This window comes from Meriones unguiculatus, chromosome 20 (genome assembly GCF_030254825.1).
Source record: "Meriones unguiculatus strain TT.TT164.6M chromosome 20, Bangor_MerUng_6.1, whole genome shotgun sequence".
NCBI lineage: Eukaryota > Metazoa > Chordata > Mammalia > Rodentia > Muridae > Meriones > Meriones unguiculatus.
The window spans coordinates 53,778,378-53,799,475 of record NC_083367.1 but is presented as its reverse complement, the minus strand read 5'-3'; the positions used below and the strand labels follow the sequence as shown (position 1 = coordinate 53,799,475).

The 21,098-nt window shown below is 35.7% G+C and overlaps 1 protein-coding gene across 3 annotated transcripts in view; it reads right to left on the bottom strand.

The window, feature by feature from the left end:
* Window positions 1-21,098, bottom strand: part of Ascc3 (activating signal cointegrator 1 complex subunit 3) — a 312,592-nt gene that overhangs the window by 279,705 nt on the left and 11,789 nt on the right. For all 3 annotated transcript variants that reach the window (XM_060373328.1, XM_021652647.2, XM_060373327.1), the window contains exons 2-4: window positions 18,248-18,379; window positions 13,893-14,043; window positions 5,548-6,107 (exon numbers count right to left, since the gene is read on the bottom strand). In XM_060373328.1, the coding sequence (XP_060229311.1) occupies window positions 5,548-6,107; window positions 13,893-14,043; window positions 18,248-18,337 (801 nt within the window). In that variant the 5' untranslated portion in view covers window positions 18,338-18,379. The remainder of the gene's footprint in view (window positions 1-5,547; window positions 6,108-13,892; window positions 14,044-18,247; window positions 18,380-21,098) is intronic.

Below are 21,098 nucleotides of genomic sequence, written 5' to 3'. Positions count from 1 at the left end.
TTCTGAAATAAAGTTTCTTAAGGCCTTGGTAATTTGTCTACCATGAAAATAGAGACAAAATTTACCTAAATTTTTATTTTTTTAAAAATCTTCAATTTTTCAATTTATGCTCTTCACTTAAAAATATAATAAAAGCTGAAAAGACAACTCGGTGGTTAAGAGCACAGTCATAAATACTGTACTTCAGAACACAAACAAACCCACAGAACAAGTCTTATGCAGGACAGCAGCCCCTACCTCCGAGGGGAACAAAGACAGAAGGATCTTGAGCTTTCCAGGCTTCTGGCCTAACAAACAGAAGCCCTAGGTCCAGGGAGAGCTCCTACCTCAAAGAAATAAGCAGAGAGCAACAGAGGACACGCTACAACCTCTTCTCACACAGATGCAGACACACGTGAGCATATGTTCACACATACTCACAAATAAACAAATACACAGATGTTTTCTTACTAATAGCATATGATAGGAATGGAAGGTCTGTGCTGTGGGGAAAAGTCACAGAATTTCCAACACTGTCTTGTTTTATGACATGAGCCTCCAAATTGAATTGGGGCTCCTTTTCTTGGTTGTTTGTTTTTTCCATTTTTATACAAAACACAACATGAACTGTGAGAAAAGGGCTTATTTCAAGAGAGTCAGCCTGATCCAAGCTCATACATAAGTCATTTAAAACATGGTACCGTTACTAATATATACTAATACCAAATATACTCTGGGAGGGGGGTCAATTTCAGTTTTAATAATTTTTAAAATAATTAATTCCAACAGTTCAAGCAATCTTAAAGCTTTTCTAATGATACTGACAATAGCCTGAAAAGAAACCAATTAGTCGCTAGATCAATAACCTATATCCAAAGCTAAAAAAAAAATTCATTAAGGAACAAAATAAAAGTCTTCAGTACAGAACTGGCTTTTTACATGCTTAAGTTACGCATAAAAGTACCTCTATACGGTTCTGATAAATTTCTACAACAGAAGACAACATGGTTATTTAAAGGCTAGGCGCGGCATGACATGCAGTCTCGCAATCCAGAGGCGGCAGCAACACGGTCACGAGTAGTTCACAGTCAGCCAAAGCTACCTAATGCAATCCTGTCTTAAAAGCAAGGGGATAATGGCGCAAAGCATAATGGTAATGAGCTTGACTAACCACGTGAAAGGCCTTGGGTTTGATCACTAGGGTTTGATCACTAGGACCACTAAATAAAATATAAAAGTGGAATTAACTTTACTATTATATGATTACCCTTTTAACTGCCTTCTTTACAGGCTTATGTGAGAGATAAAAGTAAATAGTGGAAAGATCTGAATTCAATACTCAGATCCAAAAATAAACACTCCAACACTTGAGGAAATGACTTTAAAAGTTCATAAGTTAAAAGAACTTGTCACTCCTGCAAAGACCTGAGGATAGGTTCCCAACATCCACATCGTTGTTTAAAACTATCTCTAACTCCAGTTCCAGAGGATCTGATCACGCTTTGATCTCTGTGGGCCCTGGGCAGGCACTTAGCACACATACATACATGTATGCAAGACACTCATAAAATACAATAAATCAATATAAAATTTAAATAAAAATTTTAAAAGCTCTAACTGCGTTCACTTCTAAGACAATGGCATGATTGTCAAAAGGGTAACCACTCATTTTCAATTCAAATTTGAGGTCCACAGGAAGGATTTATGCCTTTTATAGTAAGCCTGGTAAAATGACCATGGTGGGAGAGGTCACAGGCCCCAGGGATATCCTGTTGCTTTTTAAATGGATTTGTGTCAAATTTCTTTCTAAGTATTTAAAGATTAGTACTGCCTTAGCATACATCACAGAAAATTCTGTTTGCAATAGGCAACAGTCAATGCAAAAACTCGTAACTGCTCAAAGTAGTGAGAATAAGTAATTGTTGAATGCTCAGCCCTAACTGGAACTTCCATAACACCACCCCCAAGGCTTAAAGCTCATCATACAAAAGGGGAAGGAAAGAATGTCAGAGTCAGAGGATGGAAAGAAATACTATGAAATACTGTGTTCTAGATATGACTTTTTTTTTTCCACCTAAGCTCGCAGCAATAGTGGTTACCTGCAAAAACTGCACAAGACTAGGCCCATCAACATTCCATCATGGACAAGAATGGGCTCATAAAGCTCCATCCGACCTTGGGTAGTTGTACAGTTAATGGTGGCTGAATGAGGAACAGTCACACCACAGTAGCATAGCTCCTAGTAAACTGCCCTTGTAACCTTTCATTTGTGTTCAAAGACTAAGTTCTAACCTGACCTCCTCTCTGAAGAGTTGTCCTACTCCATGAACGAGCTATGACTTGTTCCTACATTTGTAGATAGCATAATACCAATTTATATGCCAACATGTCTCCTTATTTAGCAACTATCAAACAAAGCCAAGTTTCTAATCTGTTCTTTAAAAAAAAAAAAAGTTTAATTTACATTTGTGTGTGTATGTGTGTGTATACACATGCAAGTTCCTGTTCATGTCTACAAAACAGGCATGAATCCCTTCCTTTCTTCATGTGGATCCCGGGATTGAACTCGGGTTGTCAGGAATGGCAGTAAGCACTCAGTTATCTTGCTAACCTGTATTTGTTCTTTTATGTCCTCTTAGCACTGTATCTAGAAACAGAGTATGCACAGAACAAGCAGGAGATGGATAGCTGGACACACAAGTTCAATTTGACTTTGCAAAAAAGCAGATTATGAAACAAATTTTGGAAACTGCAAAGTATCCTCCTTTCAACAATGATATTGGTTACATATTTTAAAAGCATGCTAGGAAATTAAGAAATGTAAATCTTCCTCAAGATATTCAGAGTTTTAAAACAAGACCATTTTATGTATGGCTCCTTCAGAAAATTAAAAAAAAAAAACTATGAGTTCAATGTTTCTAAGTTTCATTATGGGCAGCATACTAGAATAAAAAAAAGAACAAGTAAAAATCAGTATTATAAATTTTAAAACAATATTATTTCTATAACATTTGAAAAAATTCAAGTCCATTTGTTCATAATATGTAACAGATGTGATATAAACTAACCCAAGTATAAATAACTATGGACTATGAAACTGACCATAAAAGTAAAAAACATGGTCCCTTACTTCCAAGCAACTAACACTAATTTTCTAAGTTAACTTAAAACAGTCCCTTTGTAATATTTTATGATTTTAAAACTCTCCTTAATTGTTAAAACAATAATAATAATAACAATAATAATGTGAAGCCTAATAATGACATCTACCACTTGACTATTTTCCATATGCTATCAACAATTTACACATGAGGTGATTTCAGGGCTAATACCAATTCTTTATCACTACATTAGTATCCCTTTGAAACACAGAGCAAAAAAACTGAACTTCATAGAAATTCAGTTACCTCAAATCTCACAATGAGTGGAAGAGTAGAAATACCTGATTTCTAAGTCCCTGCTCTTTTTAAAAACAGTACATTATATCCACTAATCTTCTGGCAAACAGGTTACTCACTCAAATTTTTCTGGAACTAAAAATGATTTGACATTTGTGAATAACTTGTGAGTAAAATGATGCCAGAATCGAGGACTAAACTAAAATTCCATATAAACTTTTCATGTTGCAATTAAGGGTAAGTCATCACTTTGTATAATATAACTAAACTACAACACAAAATAGAACTAATTTTTTTTTCTTCTGACAGAAAAATAAAATTTAAAGGTACATCTCTTTATATTGAACAAATGGCTTAAACTATCATGCGATCTTGGGTGGAAAAATGGATCACCAAGTGAAGTCCCTGCTGTACAAACATCAAGAGCTGGGTCTGTAAAAGCCAGAACAGGAGCAGATGTTCCTAACATCAAGGCTAAGTTGGAAGCAGTGACACAAGAGTATCATGGGGCCTCACTGGCCAGTCAGTCAAATCTAACTGATCAGCTCCAAGTTCAGTGAGTGACTCAAAATTTTACGTGGAGAGTGCACGATGACATCTATCTCCGCCCTCCACACATGCACACATAGGTAAGCACATACCCACAAAGATCTTGTCAGTCCTACCCTACTATGATACCTATGAACCACAACAATCATATGGCACATGAACGTTAAGTTAAGGTTGGGACAGTGGCACACATACCTCGCTGATAACCAACAGCTCTCTAATTAGACTCAAGACTGACTAAATAGGCAAATCATTCCTGGTACTGGTATGTAGCCAACAAACTGGTTTAGTGAAGTCATAGACCCTGATAGAGAAACTACTAAACCAACATAACTCCTAACTACATTCTAAATACGTAACTTTATATCCACAGCTAATTGTTGTTCTCAGCCTTCACAAAGAAGCTTCTCTTTGCAACAGTGGGAGATCATTACAGAAAACCACAACTGATTAAAATGCATAGTACAAGTGATCAAGTGTTCACAATCATACTAACAGACCTAAAATACAATTCTGCACTAAAGGCTTATGGATCATTGTGGAAGAGGGGCAGGGAGACTGTAAAAGCCAGAGGAACAACAATTTGCTGGGAAATTATGTCTTTGAAATGACAGAGATGCTACAGTCACAAAGTCTCATCAGCATGGCTGCCTAAAAGAACCCTGAACAGGACGTGTTAAAAAGGACCAGAAAAAAAAATCTCATGGGGCCTCAATCGTGGACAAAGAACTTCAGGCAGCTAAAGAATGCTGAAAATCCCCCAAATGGTTAGCCAATGAAATAATATACATGCAAGTAATATATGGACTGAACAGTTTGCGTTTACATATTTGTGGGGGATAATAGCGGAGTGGGTGTGTAAAAATAATTAAAGAAAAAGAGGCCACAGAATTGTGAGAGAGCAAGGAAGGTAGGTAGGCAGAAGAGGATGGAGAGAGGAAAATGAAGAGGAAATAATGTAATCATATTTTAATTTTAAAAAATAAATTTTTTAAATAAAATATTTTGGAAAAAATCTTGTTAGGCAATTATTTCAGATTAATTTGATTCTTAATAGTTATTGTTTAAAAAGGAATTGATCAAAAAATTCCTTAATCAATGTCAATTAATTAATTAACATTTAATTAACATAATTAAAATTTCTAATACACCAAGGATATTTTGTCACACAATGCTTAGAAATACAAAATGTTGTACAAATAGTATCAACAGTTATTCCTAAAACTACCACATAATTTTTCATTTAAATTTATGCATTTCTCAGAGTAAAAGTATTAATTACTGCAGTGAAACAACACTTTTAAGTAGGAGTATCCCTCTTTCTCAACTCATCACATGCAGTCTTCCTATAAGAACCCACTAGAAAGGTCAACATGCCTCCTATGTAAAAGCACTTGGTTAGTAGAGCTCAGTACCAGCGACAGCCCCGAACGTTAAACGTTTTATGCTGGCTATTTTAAAGGCTATTTTGGGCTGAGTATGTACCTTGGTGTTAATGCACATACTTAGCACGTTCACAGCTCTAGGTTCAGTCCCAATACTATGTGAAGAAATGAATCTTAAACAGCTATTCATTAAGACAGTCCATGTTTACACACAACTTCAAGAACTTCAACTGTACCTCATCCTGAAGTTCATCTCCGCTTTTAACAGAGGCAAGCATGTCATATAAGGTACAGCAAAGATCTTCAATTCTCGGCGCTTCCGTCAGTTCCTTTAAAGTTGCACTTAAGTACTTCTCAACTTCACACCACAAAAAAGAGCCATTTGTTTTTTCCACAGGCTTGAGTTCTGGGGTGTAGTGCTCCTGAAAATGTTCATTCAGGAATTTATTGTAGTCTAAGCTTATGGTTTTATGGGCTTCACCATTTACTGGCAATTCATCAAAGTGGTCCAGATCATGCATGTCAAAGGAAAATGCTAAGTTTTTGCCAAAACACACTCTATCATTACACTGGTTTTCTGCCATCTGGAGGAGAGCAGTGTGATCATCTTGACTAAAATGAGAAATAATTCGATTAGTGGCATTACAAGCTGCAGTAGCAGATGACGATGGGAAGGGACCAAACATCTGTCTAATAGCCTTTGTCTCCACGTAACCGACAGAGTCCGTCATGTGAAATGTCATAAAAAGAAACGCAGCCCCACATTCGATTGCTTCTCTCCCATTATCCGTTCCAACTATTCAAAGACAAAAACAAAAATACAGTATTAGCTCAATTAAATCACCACCCCAATTGGCATTTAAAAAAAAAAAAAAAACCTTCCACTATTTTTTTGTTTTGAGTTAAATGAACTTAAGACCAAAGAAAATCCATTCCTAAATTCCCAAAGAACTAGTTTTAATCAACCAAGAGGATTTTCGTTCAACCAACCATTAGTCTATGTTAAACACAGAGGTTACCTAATAAAAATCCTTGCCTCTTTCTAGAAATGAGCTATTAATTAAAATTTATGTAAGAATTAAAATTAGTTTGATTAAAACTGTAGAAATATTTTTAAAAGACTCAGAATTACAGACATGAAAGTCAAAGGAAATTTTATACACTCGTAGCTTTCTTTCCAATTTGTACAACAGACCTACATGACAAGAAATAACTGTATATAAACTTATACAGCTCTCATTCAAAAACATTTCATACCAACCAAATGCGTTTCTGTGTGTGTGCATGTATGTTTATGTGTAAACTAAATCTAATTCACCAAACTATAAAATATGAAAGAAAGATGCTGTGTTAAAGAAGCAGAAAAAAAAACTTCAAAAAAATAAATGAGCAGATCCTATACCTAAAGCACCAACTTCTCTTATACAATTATCTTAAATAAAAAGGGGAAACTATTGAATTCCAAAATTTTCAAGAGAATATTCTTACAGCACGAAATTTAAAGAATTTAAACCTTCAAGAGGCCCCAACATCAATGGTCCTATCTAATGACATTGATGAACTTGCCAATATAATGAATATTATCATCTTCCTGAAAGAACAGCTCTACAATCATCCCTCAAAAATACTGAATAGTTTAGATAGCTGGATCTAAATTCCTACGGTGGCAGAAACTGATCTCATCTTTTGCTGTTTGTTTGTTTGTTTGTTTTCTTCCAGCCCTACTACCTAGTACACATTTCTACTCTAACCCAAAATGGATGTCTGAATATTCAGAAGGAGTAGGTCCTGCCAGATACTATAGAACCCATATAGCCAACTACTGTGAGAGGATCACCTGCGCTCAGGCAATCAAGACCAGGGTGCACAACATAGCATGACTTTATGCCCCTAAAATAAAATTTCTAAAGTTGAGACTTAAAAATAAAACAAAACAAAAACAAAATAAAAAGCCAGGTACTATTTTGTGTATTTCACCCTAGATTCCTACTGTTCCAATCCTATTCATTTTTCAATTCCAGCTTATTTCCATTTTATAAGGAGTGAAACATTATGTTCAGTTTTGTATTTTCTTACTCTACCTGTCCCACAAGGGTAGTTCAACAAGGAATAGTTGAGTTAAACCAAATCCAGCCCATAGACACCAGCTAGTTATACCTATACTAGATCAAAAGGTGTATAATTTAAAATGCAAATAGCCTCTGTCTGTGAATAAGCAATTTCACCAGGGCAATCCCAGTAATTTTCAAGTATGATGTCTACATTATAATTTACAAAACACTGTTAGAGGATGGTCTTGTGCACTGTGTATTCAGATGCTGATTTCTGTACTTGGCACTGGGCACTGTCATTTCTATGAAGAATCTCCTGTCTCAATGTTGTGTAAAAATCATTCTCTAGGGCTGGAGAGATGGCTCAGAAGTTAAGGGCACTGGTTGCTCTTCCTGAGGTTCTGAATTCAGTCCCTACCAACAACATGGTAGCTCACAACCACCCATAATGATATTGGGTGTCCTCTTCTGGCCTGCAGGCACAAAACTGTATACATAATAAATAAAGTAAAAATAATTCTCTGTGCTCAGGAATATGGGTTGCAGTAGGACTTGGGCATTGTCGTTTTTATGAAAAATCTCCTGTCTCAATGTTGTGTAAAAATCGTCCTCTGTCATCTGATTGGTTAATAAAGAAGCTGGTCAGCCTACAGCTGGGCAGAGAGGACAGAAGATAGGACTTCCAATCCCAGTCAGGGGTCTTAAGTAAAGACCAGAGAGGAGAAGAGAGAGAGGAAGAGGTCAGCATGAAGAAGTCACCGTGAGGACAGTCGGATAGGGCAGGAGCTACTTCTCTACATCACTCAGAGTACACAAGCATGTCTCCCACATCCACATGCATCCCAATGCTCTGACTGCACGTAAGGGTCAGGGAAAGCTGTTAGCTAACTGAAACACCAAAAGCACAGCTTGGGACTAGAGTCCTGGAAGGAAACTGGAATGACAGAGGCAGGGTACCTCCCCAGTTTGCTGGCACAGCATACTCATAAAGCCAGCAATCAGCACTGAAGGCACAATCTAACTGCCAAATTTGTCTGGCAGGTTCTATCTTCCTTCTACAAAACAGAATTAGCAGGGCAAGCTGTAAGGATTACTGTTTTCCAGGTGAACCACCATTCAAGAGCTCTACTGAAAAAACAGTGGGATTAGGAGGCATGCACCTCTATAGAGTATGCAGATAATTACCATGTTCTGATTCTAAACACCCAAAACTAAAGATGTTTCCTAACTATAAGTATCTTGTTCCCAAAAAATCCTCATTTCCCTTTATAATTTACACATAATTTAGCACTAAATGGTCTTTTAAAATGGTTAGGCTGACGCTTTTCAGTTAGCATGTGCATGCGATTCTCCAGGCATTCTCTATAGGCTTTATATCAGGCAATCCGGTACTCTGAAGGAAACTATCTGAAGACAGTGTTTCAACAAAACTTATTTACTAATCAACGGGCAAGAATTTGTGTAGCAATTTAGAATTATAAGTAAAAAGAGCTAGTCTAGAAACTGAACCGTTTAGATTCTGGCTTAGCTACTGTTCTACCACTATGAAGAGAACCATAACCAAAGCAACTTACAGAAGAAAGCATTTAGTTAGAAGCTTGCTTACAATTTCAGAAAGTTTGACCATGATCATCATGAGAGGAAGTAACCAGGCATGGAGCTAGAGCACCTTGATCCAAAGGCAGCAGGCAAGAGAGACAGAGACTAGTGTAGACTTTTTGAAGCCTCTAGTTATGAGCCTGCAAGAGCATCACACCTCCTCTAACAAGATCACACCTCCTAGTCTTTCCCGAAGGGTTTTATTCCCTGGTAACAAAGCTTTCAAATATATGAGCATTTGGGGGCCATTCTAATTTAAATCACCGTAGATCCCTAAGTTTCTATCCACTATATAATGAAAACCAGGAAACCTCTGCAGCCTGTATGCCAATTGCACCAAGTTTAAAGAGGTGTTTAAAAGGTCCCAGGAATACAGTATTAATAAACACTGGCCCTGCCTACCAAACAATTATGACAAAAGAAATAAGATGTGAAATACAGGAAACTGTAGCAAATCCCAAAATGTTTAGAAAAGTCAGTGTAACAGTCTTCCTCAGAAACATTACTACCTGGCAGAAAATGAACAGAACTCAGCTGGCTAGCTCCTGTTCTCTTAAATATTACACATAATCTTACTATATAAAACAATGTAATTATTCATTTATTACTATAAATAATAGAACTTTTTAAAATAAAAAAGTGATTCTACAACTTTAAATCATCCTCAGTAAAATATACATCTGTATTTTCCTTTGAGTTAAAAACGGTTAAATCAAATAATCTTAAAAATTCATTTTTTTCAATAGCTTCCCAAGCAGTTAAAAAAGTCTTCAAAAAGTAAATAAATTTTTTAATTTAAAAATTAAATTATTTATCAAGACTTGTACCCTAACTAGACATTAAAGTTAAAAGTAGTCAACAAATAAATCAGTTCTCTAATGAGTTAGAGCTTATTTATTTAATAAATCTTTTATGCTTATATAAATAATGAAATGATCAACACAAATTTATTTTGCTTCATTATGTTAAAACTTCAAATGTAGTTTTACCTCTGATAATTGTCTTCACATGTGAAAACTACATTATAATCCTACATTGTTTACTTAAAATAATTCCATTTATTTTAAAAAATCAGCAAGACAGGCAACGTGGTATAAACATGTTCATTAAAATGGAAATTAGGCGTCTTATTTTTTTAACTTTGTAATTTATTTTCTTTTTAAAATGTTCAAACCATCAACTTTTCAAGACTACTACATATATACCAAAGTACATAATCTGATATGACCCTATCAAGAAACTCTTGATACTCTTCCAACCCTGAAAATGCTACATTTTTAAGTCATCTAATTTCCAACGCACACATTTGGAAGCATTACAAAGTCCGCTTAGATCTCATTTATTTACCTCTGTTATTTTACAGAAGCTTACGGAATGGAAACACATGTAAAATTTTACTTTGAAATACTGACAGCACAATCTAGCCTGTTCAAGGTTTGCTCCTCCATTACTCCTCCCTGCCTGGCCTGGGGGAACTTCTCTATTCTTTGTGCAACCACACTGTGGGAGTATGCACCCATCAAAATGCTGCACCACAAACGGAACACTAGTTGCTGACCAGCGGCTACCAGTGCACCTTCCTTAAAAAGGATTCCCTCATGGCCATTTACCAATCGTTATTCCCAGTACTGCTGTTGTACAAGAACTATCATCACCACATTAACAGATGATGAAACAGGTTCAGGAATACCTACAACCCACTGGTAACCAACAAAACTGCATCTATACCCACACACTAAATGATCATCTGAATTTATCTCATACTACATGAAAATAACTCATGAAAACATGAAACAGAAAACCAAGTAAACAAATTACCACAAATATATAAACAAAAACAATGCAACAAATGTGAAAAAAACAGCAAGCAAGCAACAGAGATGTGAGGTCTAACACTGTCACACTTCAGAATACATGGGCAACAGATACTCTCTAAATGTATAATAAAACAAGCACACGCAAAAGATATCAATTTAATTATACTATTCTGGTTGCAAAACACTGAGTGGGTTCAGTTCTGACTATATGACAGCAATATGCTGAGCTAAATGGTATTTGAGACTTTTTTCTTTATTTTTAATCAATCTAAAATAGTTCATCAAATTTTTGGTATTTTAAAGCATAGTTAAGTTAGGTGTGCTGATGCATCCCTGTAATGCCAAGCACTAAGGAGGCTGAAGAACTCTGAGTTTAATGCCAGCCTAGGTTATACTGTGAGATGGTGAAATTCTGCCCTCAAAGGAGATTAGGAGATAGTAATTTTTAATTTACTTAATATACAAAGAATATGTAGCATATATACACAGCTCAAAGAATTGTCACATAATGAACACATTTTTTAGCTGACTAACCAGCTCCAGAAATAGAACATTACGACTGGTACAAATGAGAAAGCCTAGGTGAGCTCCTCAACTAATGTCCACATCTCATTAACACTTTTCTTAATTTTGGTAAAAGTAAGATGCACACAAATGTCAAAACCCAAAGAAACTAGTTGTTACAAATTTGAAAGAGCAAACCAATAGTTCTTTCCATAGCAATGGAATTTGAATGCTGAAGCAAGGTAGCTCATTTCTCACTTAGTCATGATTTGTACTGTGCTGTTAAAGTCAAATGCTTTATTCTGCCCCTAAGGAAGATACACATTTATAGATAATTAGTTAAGCATAGGTTCTTTTGACCCATTTGCATGCCATTCTTGACTTCAAGAGTCTATACGTTCTATCTCTACTGTACAAATCATGAACTGTTTTTTGTTTGTAGGTTTGACTTGTGAGCAGTAACTGGGCAGAGTCTAAATATTTTATTTTTTAATATAATAAAATTTACTCATAGTACTTGCTAAACCCAAAATTTCATTTACATTTTCACTAAGTGTTCTGAAATATTATTATAATGAAACTAAGAAACAGGGAAGTACTATGGCTCATATTTTAAAAGACTTCAATAAGAACCTGATAGCCTCAATAGCTTGTAAATGAAGATAATAAAGGCAGAAGGGTTAAACCAAGTCAAAGCAAACCATATATTTTTTATGTTTATTACTGCTTCAATATTCTTAAAATGCAGCATGACTTTGTCAAATGCTATCATAAATGTCTTCATATTGTACTCTCCCTCCCATTGCCTCAAACAAACAAAATTTTGCTATACCTCTAGAACTTCAGAATAGGATGAAAGGCAAAACAAGCATATCATTTATTTTGTATTTCACAGAACATTCAATTCAATACTACACTAGATTATAGACCAATAACAGTTAAATGATATACTGAAGTCAAGTACTTTTTTTTCTTTTAATTTGATGATCATAGTAAGTCTTTTAATTCAAAGAAATAGAAACACACACCAATATTGGAGTAAGGAAGAAAATTACCAACCTAACTATGGTAAAGATCTAACTTTTTTCTTCAGAAAAGATCCTCTGAGAAAACTTGTCTACTGATTTGCCAAGTGAATTTAATTAAGACTACACTACGCAAGACACTAGTGCAATCTGAGCAGAGACAATGAACAAGCGAAGCAAGATCCCAGTATCATGCAACTTATACCCTGGTGGCAATTAAAAACTAACAAGAAAATAACATAATGATAGATACTTTTTATTAAATTTTTATTTTTTATATTAATTACAGTTTATTTACTTTGTATCCCAGCCTCCTCCCTCATTCCCTCCCAATCCCACCCTCCCTCTCTAATCTCCTCCTATGCCCCTCTCCAAGTCCACAGAGAGGGGAGATCCTACTCCCCTTCCATCTGACCCTAGCTTATCCGGTCTCATCTGAACTGGCTGTATTGTCCTCCTCTGTGGCTTGGCAAGGCTGCTTGCCATGCAGGGGAGGCAGCCAAAGAGCCAGCCACTGAGTTCAGGTCAGAAACAGTCCCTGTTCCACTTACTAGGGAAGCCACTTGGATACTAAGCTACCATGGGCTACATCTGATAATGATAGATATTATGGAATAATATAAGGAATTATTTGCAATAAGGGAAAAAACAAAAGCTACATGATGGGCTGGAAAGATGGCTTAGCAGTTAAGAACACTGGCTGTTCTTCCAGAGGACCTGAGTTCAATTCCCAGCAACCACATAGTGGCTTTCAACCATCTGTAATGGAATCTGATTCTCTCTTCTGCTGTGCATGAAAAGTGTTCATATACATAAAATAAAGAAATCTTCTTAAAAAAATGCTACATAACAACTTGGAATTAGACAGCTAATGAAGGTTACAGTGAGAAAGCAATGTTCTAGCTGAGTTCAATGACAAAGCGAGTCTATCTGCAGTAAGGTAATGATACAAATTCACGATGCAATGAGCAGTGTATGCAGTCCTCCAGACTCACTCATGGAAAATGTAAGGAAGCAGGAGGCAATGGTTCACTGGGGAAAGCAAGGATGTTATAGGTGTTGGCAAGGAATGTGTAGGATAGAAACCCGATTAGAGTTCTAGAAGCATAAGCCTGATAAATTTGAGGACAGACTATGGCAGGGCTATCAAAAAGTTGGAATGATAGCATGAAGTTCAATGTATAAACTTGGAAATGTTATTATAAAATCAGTTATTTTACATAATTATGTTTTTGATGTTTAGAGGATATGCTTGCACTTAGTGTATTGTAATTTCAAATAACAAATTTCTTTAAATATATTGAATTAATGAGAATTTTAGGAACTGAGAAATGAAGTGGTCAAAGTACAAGTTACAGCCCACCATTCACTTATGCACTAGGGGGACAAATTCTTGGAGTTATTAATTATATTCAGTTGTTTATTTACTTCTACCCCCTGCCACACTGTCCTAAATTTATTAATTGATAAAACTGTCTTATGTTACTGTGAACTGTAGCCTTTTACTATACACATACATATTTATATATACATATATAGCTTATAAGCGATCTATTTCAGAACCTCATTTTTTTAAAGACTATACCGATTTGTTTTGCAGCTTGTAGTATATCTTTTAAATCTTCATTTATACTTTGCATTTTATTCTTCTCTAGTTTTTCATTCAAAAATTTTACTATCTTCTTCCATGTGAGGCCAAAATCTAAAACCTGTTCATGCAGTTTGGATCGCTTCACCTGAAAAAAGAGTATAATACAGAAAAATTCTGGTTAGAGTCTATCTCCTATCCATTATTTATCATATATAATTTTTATTACATAATAGCAATTTTATACTACCCAGAATTCAAAGTTGTATCTACTCAGACACTAATTATTCTCAGAAGGAACTTAATTTACATGTGATTTCAGAGGTCACAAGCTGACCTGTGAAAGGAAAAAATTTTTTTTAATGAACAATGTTTTAATTATAAAACAAGATCATTCATACAGCAAAGTAGAACATTCAACATTCCAAAACTAACATGTAAACAACATACACATTCCTTTCCTTTTTTATAACTGCTTGCTTTTAACATCATTTATAATGTCCATAAAAATACATTTTGATGAAAGGCATTTAAAGATTATAGAGCCCCTGATTAATCAGTTAGACACATTTAAACATATTGTTTTCAGAGTGTGACCCTGAAACTAAAGGTTAGACAGATTCTTTTCAATACACACTCTTTTCTTAAAACTATAAATCTTTTCAAGATTACAGAATGCAATAAAAATTTCATGTCAGATCCTTGGCTCTGATCCACAGATAAAGATACAATAAAAAACTGGTGATCAGGCACAGAACTTAACTTTACTCTTGCTTGGACTGATGATGTGTATTATTCATTACTTTCCTACTTCAGTTTTATAATTTAAAATGAGGCCAATCAATCTGGTTAAGAAGAAAAAGGAAAAAGGTACATCTGAAATTAACTGACCATAAAATGACTTAAGTTATTATAATAAGGTCATAGATACAACTATTTATTTTACTTTTGTATATTGTAGACATTTTCTGTGATTAAAATGTCACATTAAAACAAAGTTTATTATACATGCCATTTTCCTTCTTCATGAAGCAAAACATATTTAAAAGCTTACAATAATAAATGAAATGACATGGGATGTCTATAGTCTTTATGCTTTTAAACTGTAAAATATCCCATACTATCAGTAGTTCAGAATTTGCAAGGCCACAGAAGGAAAAAAACAGAAAACAGAGTATAAGATATTAACATTAATTAAGAATATAGATTATAGCCTTATATTAGTTACTGTGAGAAATGTAGGAACTATTGTGAATATGAAGTGTCTGACACAATTCTCCATCATTAGAGGTAAGTCTACCAAAGGACTGGTTAATAGTCTGCTTTCTGAATCAATCTTTAGGTGAAGAGATTAACTATTATACTGTATAAAGACTGATGAAGTCTACCAGTAAATCACGTTTTCACTCTACGAGACAGTCAGCTAAGGAGTCAACAACTAAAAGTAACTGCTTAAATTGTTCTTTAAAAGGAAACAGTGAGGTCAGTTTCTTAATAAGCTCTCTGTCTTCCCACATATAATACATACATCATGAAGTCTATAAGCTTTGTCCATATTGCTAAACAAAAACTTTTCTACTAGAAGCCAATTTATCATTTATACAGTGTAATGATCTATTATGTATATCACTACAGCTCTTGCTGATTTACCTTTTGAAACAATATATATATTATAACTATATTCAGAAAGAAATACGGGGATTTAAAGATCAAAATAAGTAAATTTTCATATGCTAATTAGTCAAAATCAATATATGTCAGATAAACTATTTCTCCTCAAATACCACATTGAAATCCAAACATCCACTACCTCAGAAAGCCATTAATTCATTACAGAAAAGCAAACTATGGACACTCAAGGATACCAGGGATAGAATTCTACAAAGGAAAGGTCCTGGAAAGATACAGTGCAAAGGCTGCTAATCTACAAGTGGTAGAGAAAAGTTTCCAGGGAAAAGCAACTCTGCCGTGATCCTGAACTTTAAGTACCAGTTATATGGAACACAAATTTTTTGTTGTCCAAGTCACCTAACCAATAATATATAATTCTAAATAAATTAATGTCATAGGTTAAGGATATTTTTAATTTATTTTTTTAATTTATTGCAATTTATTCACTTTGCATCTCAGCTGTGGCCCCCTCCTTCATCCCCTTCCAATACTGTCCTCCCTCTTCTCCCATGCCCCTCTCCCAGTCCACAGATAGGGAAGAGGTCTTCCTCCCCTTCCCTCAGTCCCTAGCCTATCAGGTCTCATCAGGACTGGCTGCATTGTCTTCCTCTGTGGCCTAGCAAGGCTGCACCCCCGAAGGGAGAGGTGATCAAAGAGCCAACCACTGAGTTTATGTCAGAAACAGCCCCTGTTCCCCTTTCTAGGGAATCCACTTGGAGACTGAGCTGCCATGGGCTACATCCGTACTTATCACCCTGCACAAAACTCAAGTCCAAGCGGATCTAAGATTTCAGTACAAAACCAGACACACTAAACCTGTTAGAAGAAAAAGCTGGGAAAAGACTTGAACTCATCGGCACAAGAGACAACTACCTGAACAGAACACCAACAGCACAGGCTCTAAGATTAACAATCAATAAATGAGACCTCATGAAACTGAAAAGCTTCTGTAAAGCAAAGAAGACTGTCATCAGAACAAAATGACAGCCTGCAGACTGGGCAAGAATCTTCACCAACCCTATATCTGACAGAGGGCCAATATCCAGAATATATTGAAAAAAAAAAAAAACCTCAAGAATAGAGATTTCTTGATAGAGTAATATCAAATGGCAGAGAAACACTTAAAGAAATGCTCAATGTCCTTAGTCATCAGGGAAATGAAAATCAAAAGCATTTTTCTTAAGAGTTTCATCTTAAATATTTTTTCCTGTAAATATTTTATATTTACAGAATTTTTATTAAGTCTTGGCATAATAAATATACTTTTACTTTTTATAACATTACATTTATAATTTCATATGATTTATTTTATAAAACATACTTACATAAGTCACTTTACTTATAGAATTTCATTGTGGAACCATATACCCTCATTTGTTGCTCAGAAATAACAGTCATTGAACCATTTAAAGAGTGACTGGCAGTGAGTGTGGTTGTGCACGCTTTTGATCCCAGAATTCAGGGAGGCAGAGGCGGGCAGATCTCTGTGAGTTTGAGGCCAACCTGGTCTACAAATTGAGTCCAGAACAGCCAAAGCTACCCTGTCTTGAAAAAAACAGAAAACCAGGCTGTTGTGGTTATGTGGAAAGTACAAACTAACAATGTTTATTATTAGCCTATAATTATTAAGGCGGTATTATTTAATCATAATCAATAAAGACACAGACACCTGTTAAAGACACCTGTTAGATTTTAGATTTGCCTTATTTCACCTTGGGCTGGGCAGATAATTCCATCTATGTTATCTTATTATCTCCCAGCCCCCATCCCAGGTCATCTGATTTAATCATTTCTATCAGGACTACTTTCCATCCTTAATCCAAAAATACATGTTTATGTTTTCATCTAGGCAGTTAGTTCCTTTTGACCCCATCCCCTGAGGCCTTCCTCCCACCGCACAGTTTTCTTTTTATCCCTTGGCAACTCTGCTCTCTTTTTCCTCCACCTTCTTTTCTTTTTCCCGTGAGCCTCCCTTTTCCCCAAAAGTGCACAAACCTTGGCCACACCTTTCCATCCCACCTTGCCCAGGTGTGTTGGCATTTTATTGGTCAAACAGAGAGTGTCTGTCTGCTAGTGAAAACAGCAAGCAGACCTCAGGGGGAAAAGCGATTAACATTAGAATAGATAGTACCAGACCAACCCCCAACACAGATAGGGAAAAAAAGTGACTGGCATTCTTTCCATAAAGCTCTGAAGTATTAACCATATTGTCCAGGTAGAAACTATATTTAAAGTGAAGGTAAACTTTACATTATGTGTTATAAAGCTGAGTAAGGTAAGGAGGTTAGTCCACATCTCATCAGTCATTATCACTCAGTTATACTACAGTTAAACTATGAGACCAACTATCAAGCTTGAAATTAATATTTATATGTCCTATGTTAAAATATAGACAGTTTCTGTTCATGTGTAAAGAATGTAACAGAAGATCTAAATCACGTACAGCTGAGTCAAAATAAACATAAACTAAATCACAAAATTAACTGTGATAAGAGGTCTAAACAACAGAAAGCATGAAGGCCTGAATTGATCAGTCACAGGTACTTAACGTAAGTAAAGTGATGTAAAAGCATCATCAATATACTCAATCTTCTTCTCACGACAAAATACAATTAAAAACAAGAAATGTCAAATATTCACCCATACTCTGTTTTTAATAGTTTTCACCTAAAAACATTTACCTTTAAGTCAGCTACTTCTTCATTATAATTATATTGCTTGGTGACATTTGAGAAGGAGCGCAAGGCTCCTGTGAGCCGAGGTAAAGCCATCTGTTACTCAATCAGTGATCCATTGAAATAGGAAACCTGAAACTGAAACAGAACAAAATGATATTTATCTGTTTAAAAATGACACAGGTAATCAAACTCAACACACTGACCTTCACTAGAAAAATAAAAGGCTTTAAAAGCACTTGCTACCAATGTTAGCTTAAGTATATAATAAAATCAAATGTATCATATTAGACCAAACAGACTTTAAAGCAAAAGGTAGAAAGGAACTTAAAGAAACAAACAAAACATTCTAAATGATAATAAAAGACAGCTAATATACAAAAGTTCTTAACTCATATGCATGGTTTAAAAAAAAAACTAAAACAGACCTCCAGAAGGAAGTGGCAAGTCTAGCATCAAGCTGCAGTACAAAGACATCTACTACACGTCACAAGCCACACTGTAACATTGCTGTCCAAGTTCAATAAAGACACACAGAAATCTATACTTTATGATTAAAAATACACATCATCATGTACATTTGAAAGTTTAATTGTTTAATTACCCTGTATGTGTGTACATGTGTATGTGTACGGGGTGTGTGTCCGTGTCTGTCCAGGCCCATGGAGATCAGAGGGCAACTTATGAGAGGCTGGTCCCTCCTAACACTTTATGGATCCCGGGGACTGAACGCAGGTCATCAGGCTTTCCCTGCTGAGTCATCCATCTTGCTGGTCATGAAACTGTTTTATGATGTATGTATAAAACAGCATAAAGCAAGTCTCAATAAATTTTAACTAGTATTACATAAATCAGAAATTAATGAACTTTTCCTGCAAAAATAGTAACAAATACTGTGAGTGTAGCAGGTCACATCCCATCCTTTATGAATATTTTAACACTTTAGAAGTTTTAAATCTACTCTTGAGCTCAATGTGACCACTATTTTCCTGACCTCTGAGAAGTCACTCTCTTAACAAAATGTAATTAAAGTATAAGTCAGAAACAGTATGCAAGATATTAAAAGCATACAAAATTACATAAAGACGAGTGAGAAACTGCTGCAAATAGCTAAAGAAAGAACTGTACCTCACAACTGAGAATTTCAATAGGAAAAGTAAAAGGACTCAATTTGTAAATATACTCCCCAGCCAGAGGACTTCAAGTTTCAACTAGCCAATGGGAGTATAGATGGGTGAGCACCTGCTATATAGTTAACATGGGTGGAAAATAAATCCATGAGCACCTGCAGAATTTCCACGTTCCTGTTCTATATAACAAATGCTTGGACAGGGACACACAGAAGCAAAAACTGTTAAGAATGAATAAATTTGCAGAAGAGGAAGCAGGCCAGACCCGTGAAGGATAACAGAAACTAAAAGGCAGGTCTACAAGATAGCTAGTAGGGAGGGGTGCTGCTAAGGAAGATGACCTGAGCTGGATCCCAGGGATCACCCCACACTGGAGAAAGCTGACCCTAACTGCCCTCTGACCTCGACATATATGGCAAACACACACACACATACACACACATAGAAAGAAAATCTTTTAACAAAATGGCTAATGCTTATAGAAAGGATCAGGATTTGTATGCCAAATTCCTCAGGCTTTGTCCTGTATATTCTATCAGTTATATACCAGCATATATGAAACATATGAAAGAAAGCATTTCTGAGTATGTCACAATATTTCTTTCATATGCTGAGTGCAGTCTTTGGTGAATCCAGTCTCCTGTCTCAAAATAAAGTAACATTTGAATGTCTCTAAGACTGTGTAACATACTTCTTGAAACATTTGCAAGGAAAACAAAATAAAATCAAGAGTTAGTGAACATCAGAGAGATTCTCAAACTTTACTGTGTTATCAGTCACGTAGAGGATTTAAATTTAATGTATTATTATTTGTATTCCCATGGGTGTTTTCATGTCTGTGAAGCACATGCCTATGGAGGCCAGAAAAGGGCACTGGATCCCTGTGAGACTGAAGTTACAGTGGTTCTAAGTCACTATATAACAGATGCAGGGAATCAAACCCAGGCCCCTCTGGAGGACAGTCAGTACTCTCAACCACTGAACCATCTCTCCAGCGCTGAGGATTCATAAATCACTGAGGCCAACAATCCTTCCTATTCCCAGATATTTGACTAATCATATGACAGGGATCTGAGATATAGTTCGACCCTATTCACAAATGATGAAGCAAGCCTCGACTTTAAAAATGGCAATCTTAAGACACAGTACCCTGTACCCTTAAATCAGCATTCAATGTATGCTCATGTCAAAACTGACAACAACAACAAAATCCATTTAGTAAAAAATCAATGGCTTCTATTTAGGTTCAATCTGTCTCCTACTAGCCTTCTCAACTGGGTTCCCTAAGAAGATTAAATTGTACTGAAAGTATCTTGGACATTTTTTTCCCTTGGTTCTATTAGTGGGGAAGCAAATGCCTTCAGGCATTGACTCTTAAACCAAAACCAAGAGATGCATTCTCTTTGGGATTACAAATGCCAGAACTCATTAAAGAAGGTCCTGACATTAAACTCAGACCTTACTCTTTACCTCATAACTAAATGATTCAAAACGTAAGCATCAAAACAGGGAATATAGAATGTGTGACATATGCTGCCTTGCTACCCTGTGTCTGCTTCCCCCTCATGGTATCCTGGCTCTTTACACACCCAGCTGGACTGGAGGAAGGGAAGTTTACCTGGTACAGATGGTTACAATGCAGAATCTCATCAGGAGAGTGTGAGAAGGAACTCCTTTAATTGGCAGGAACAAAGGCTATTTAAACATTTGGGGGTGAGTATATACCA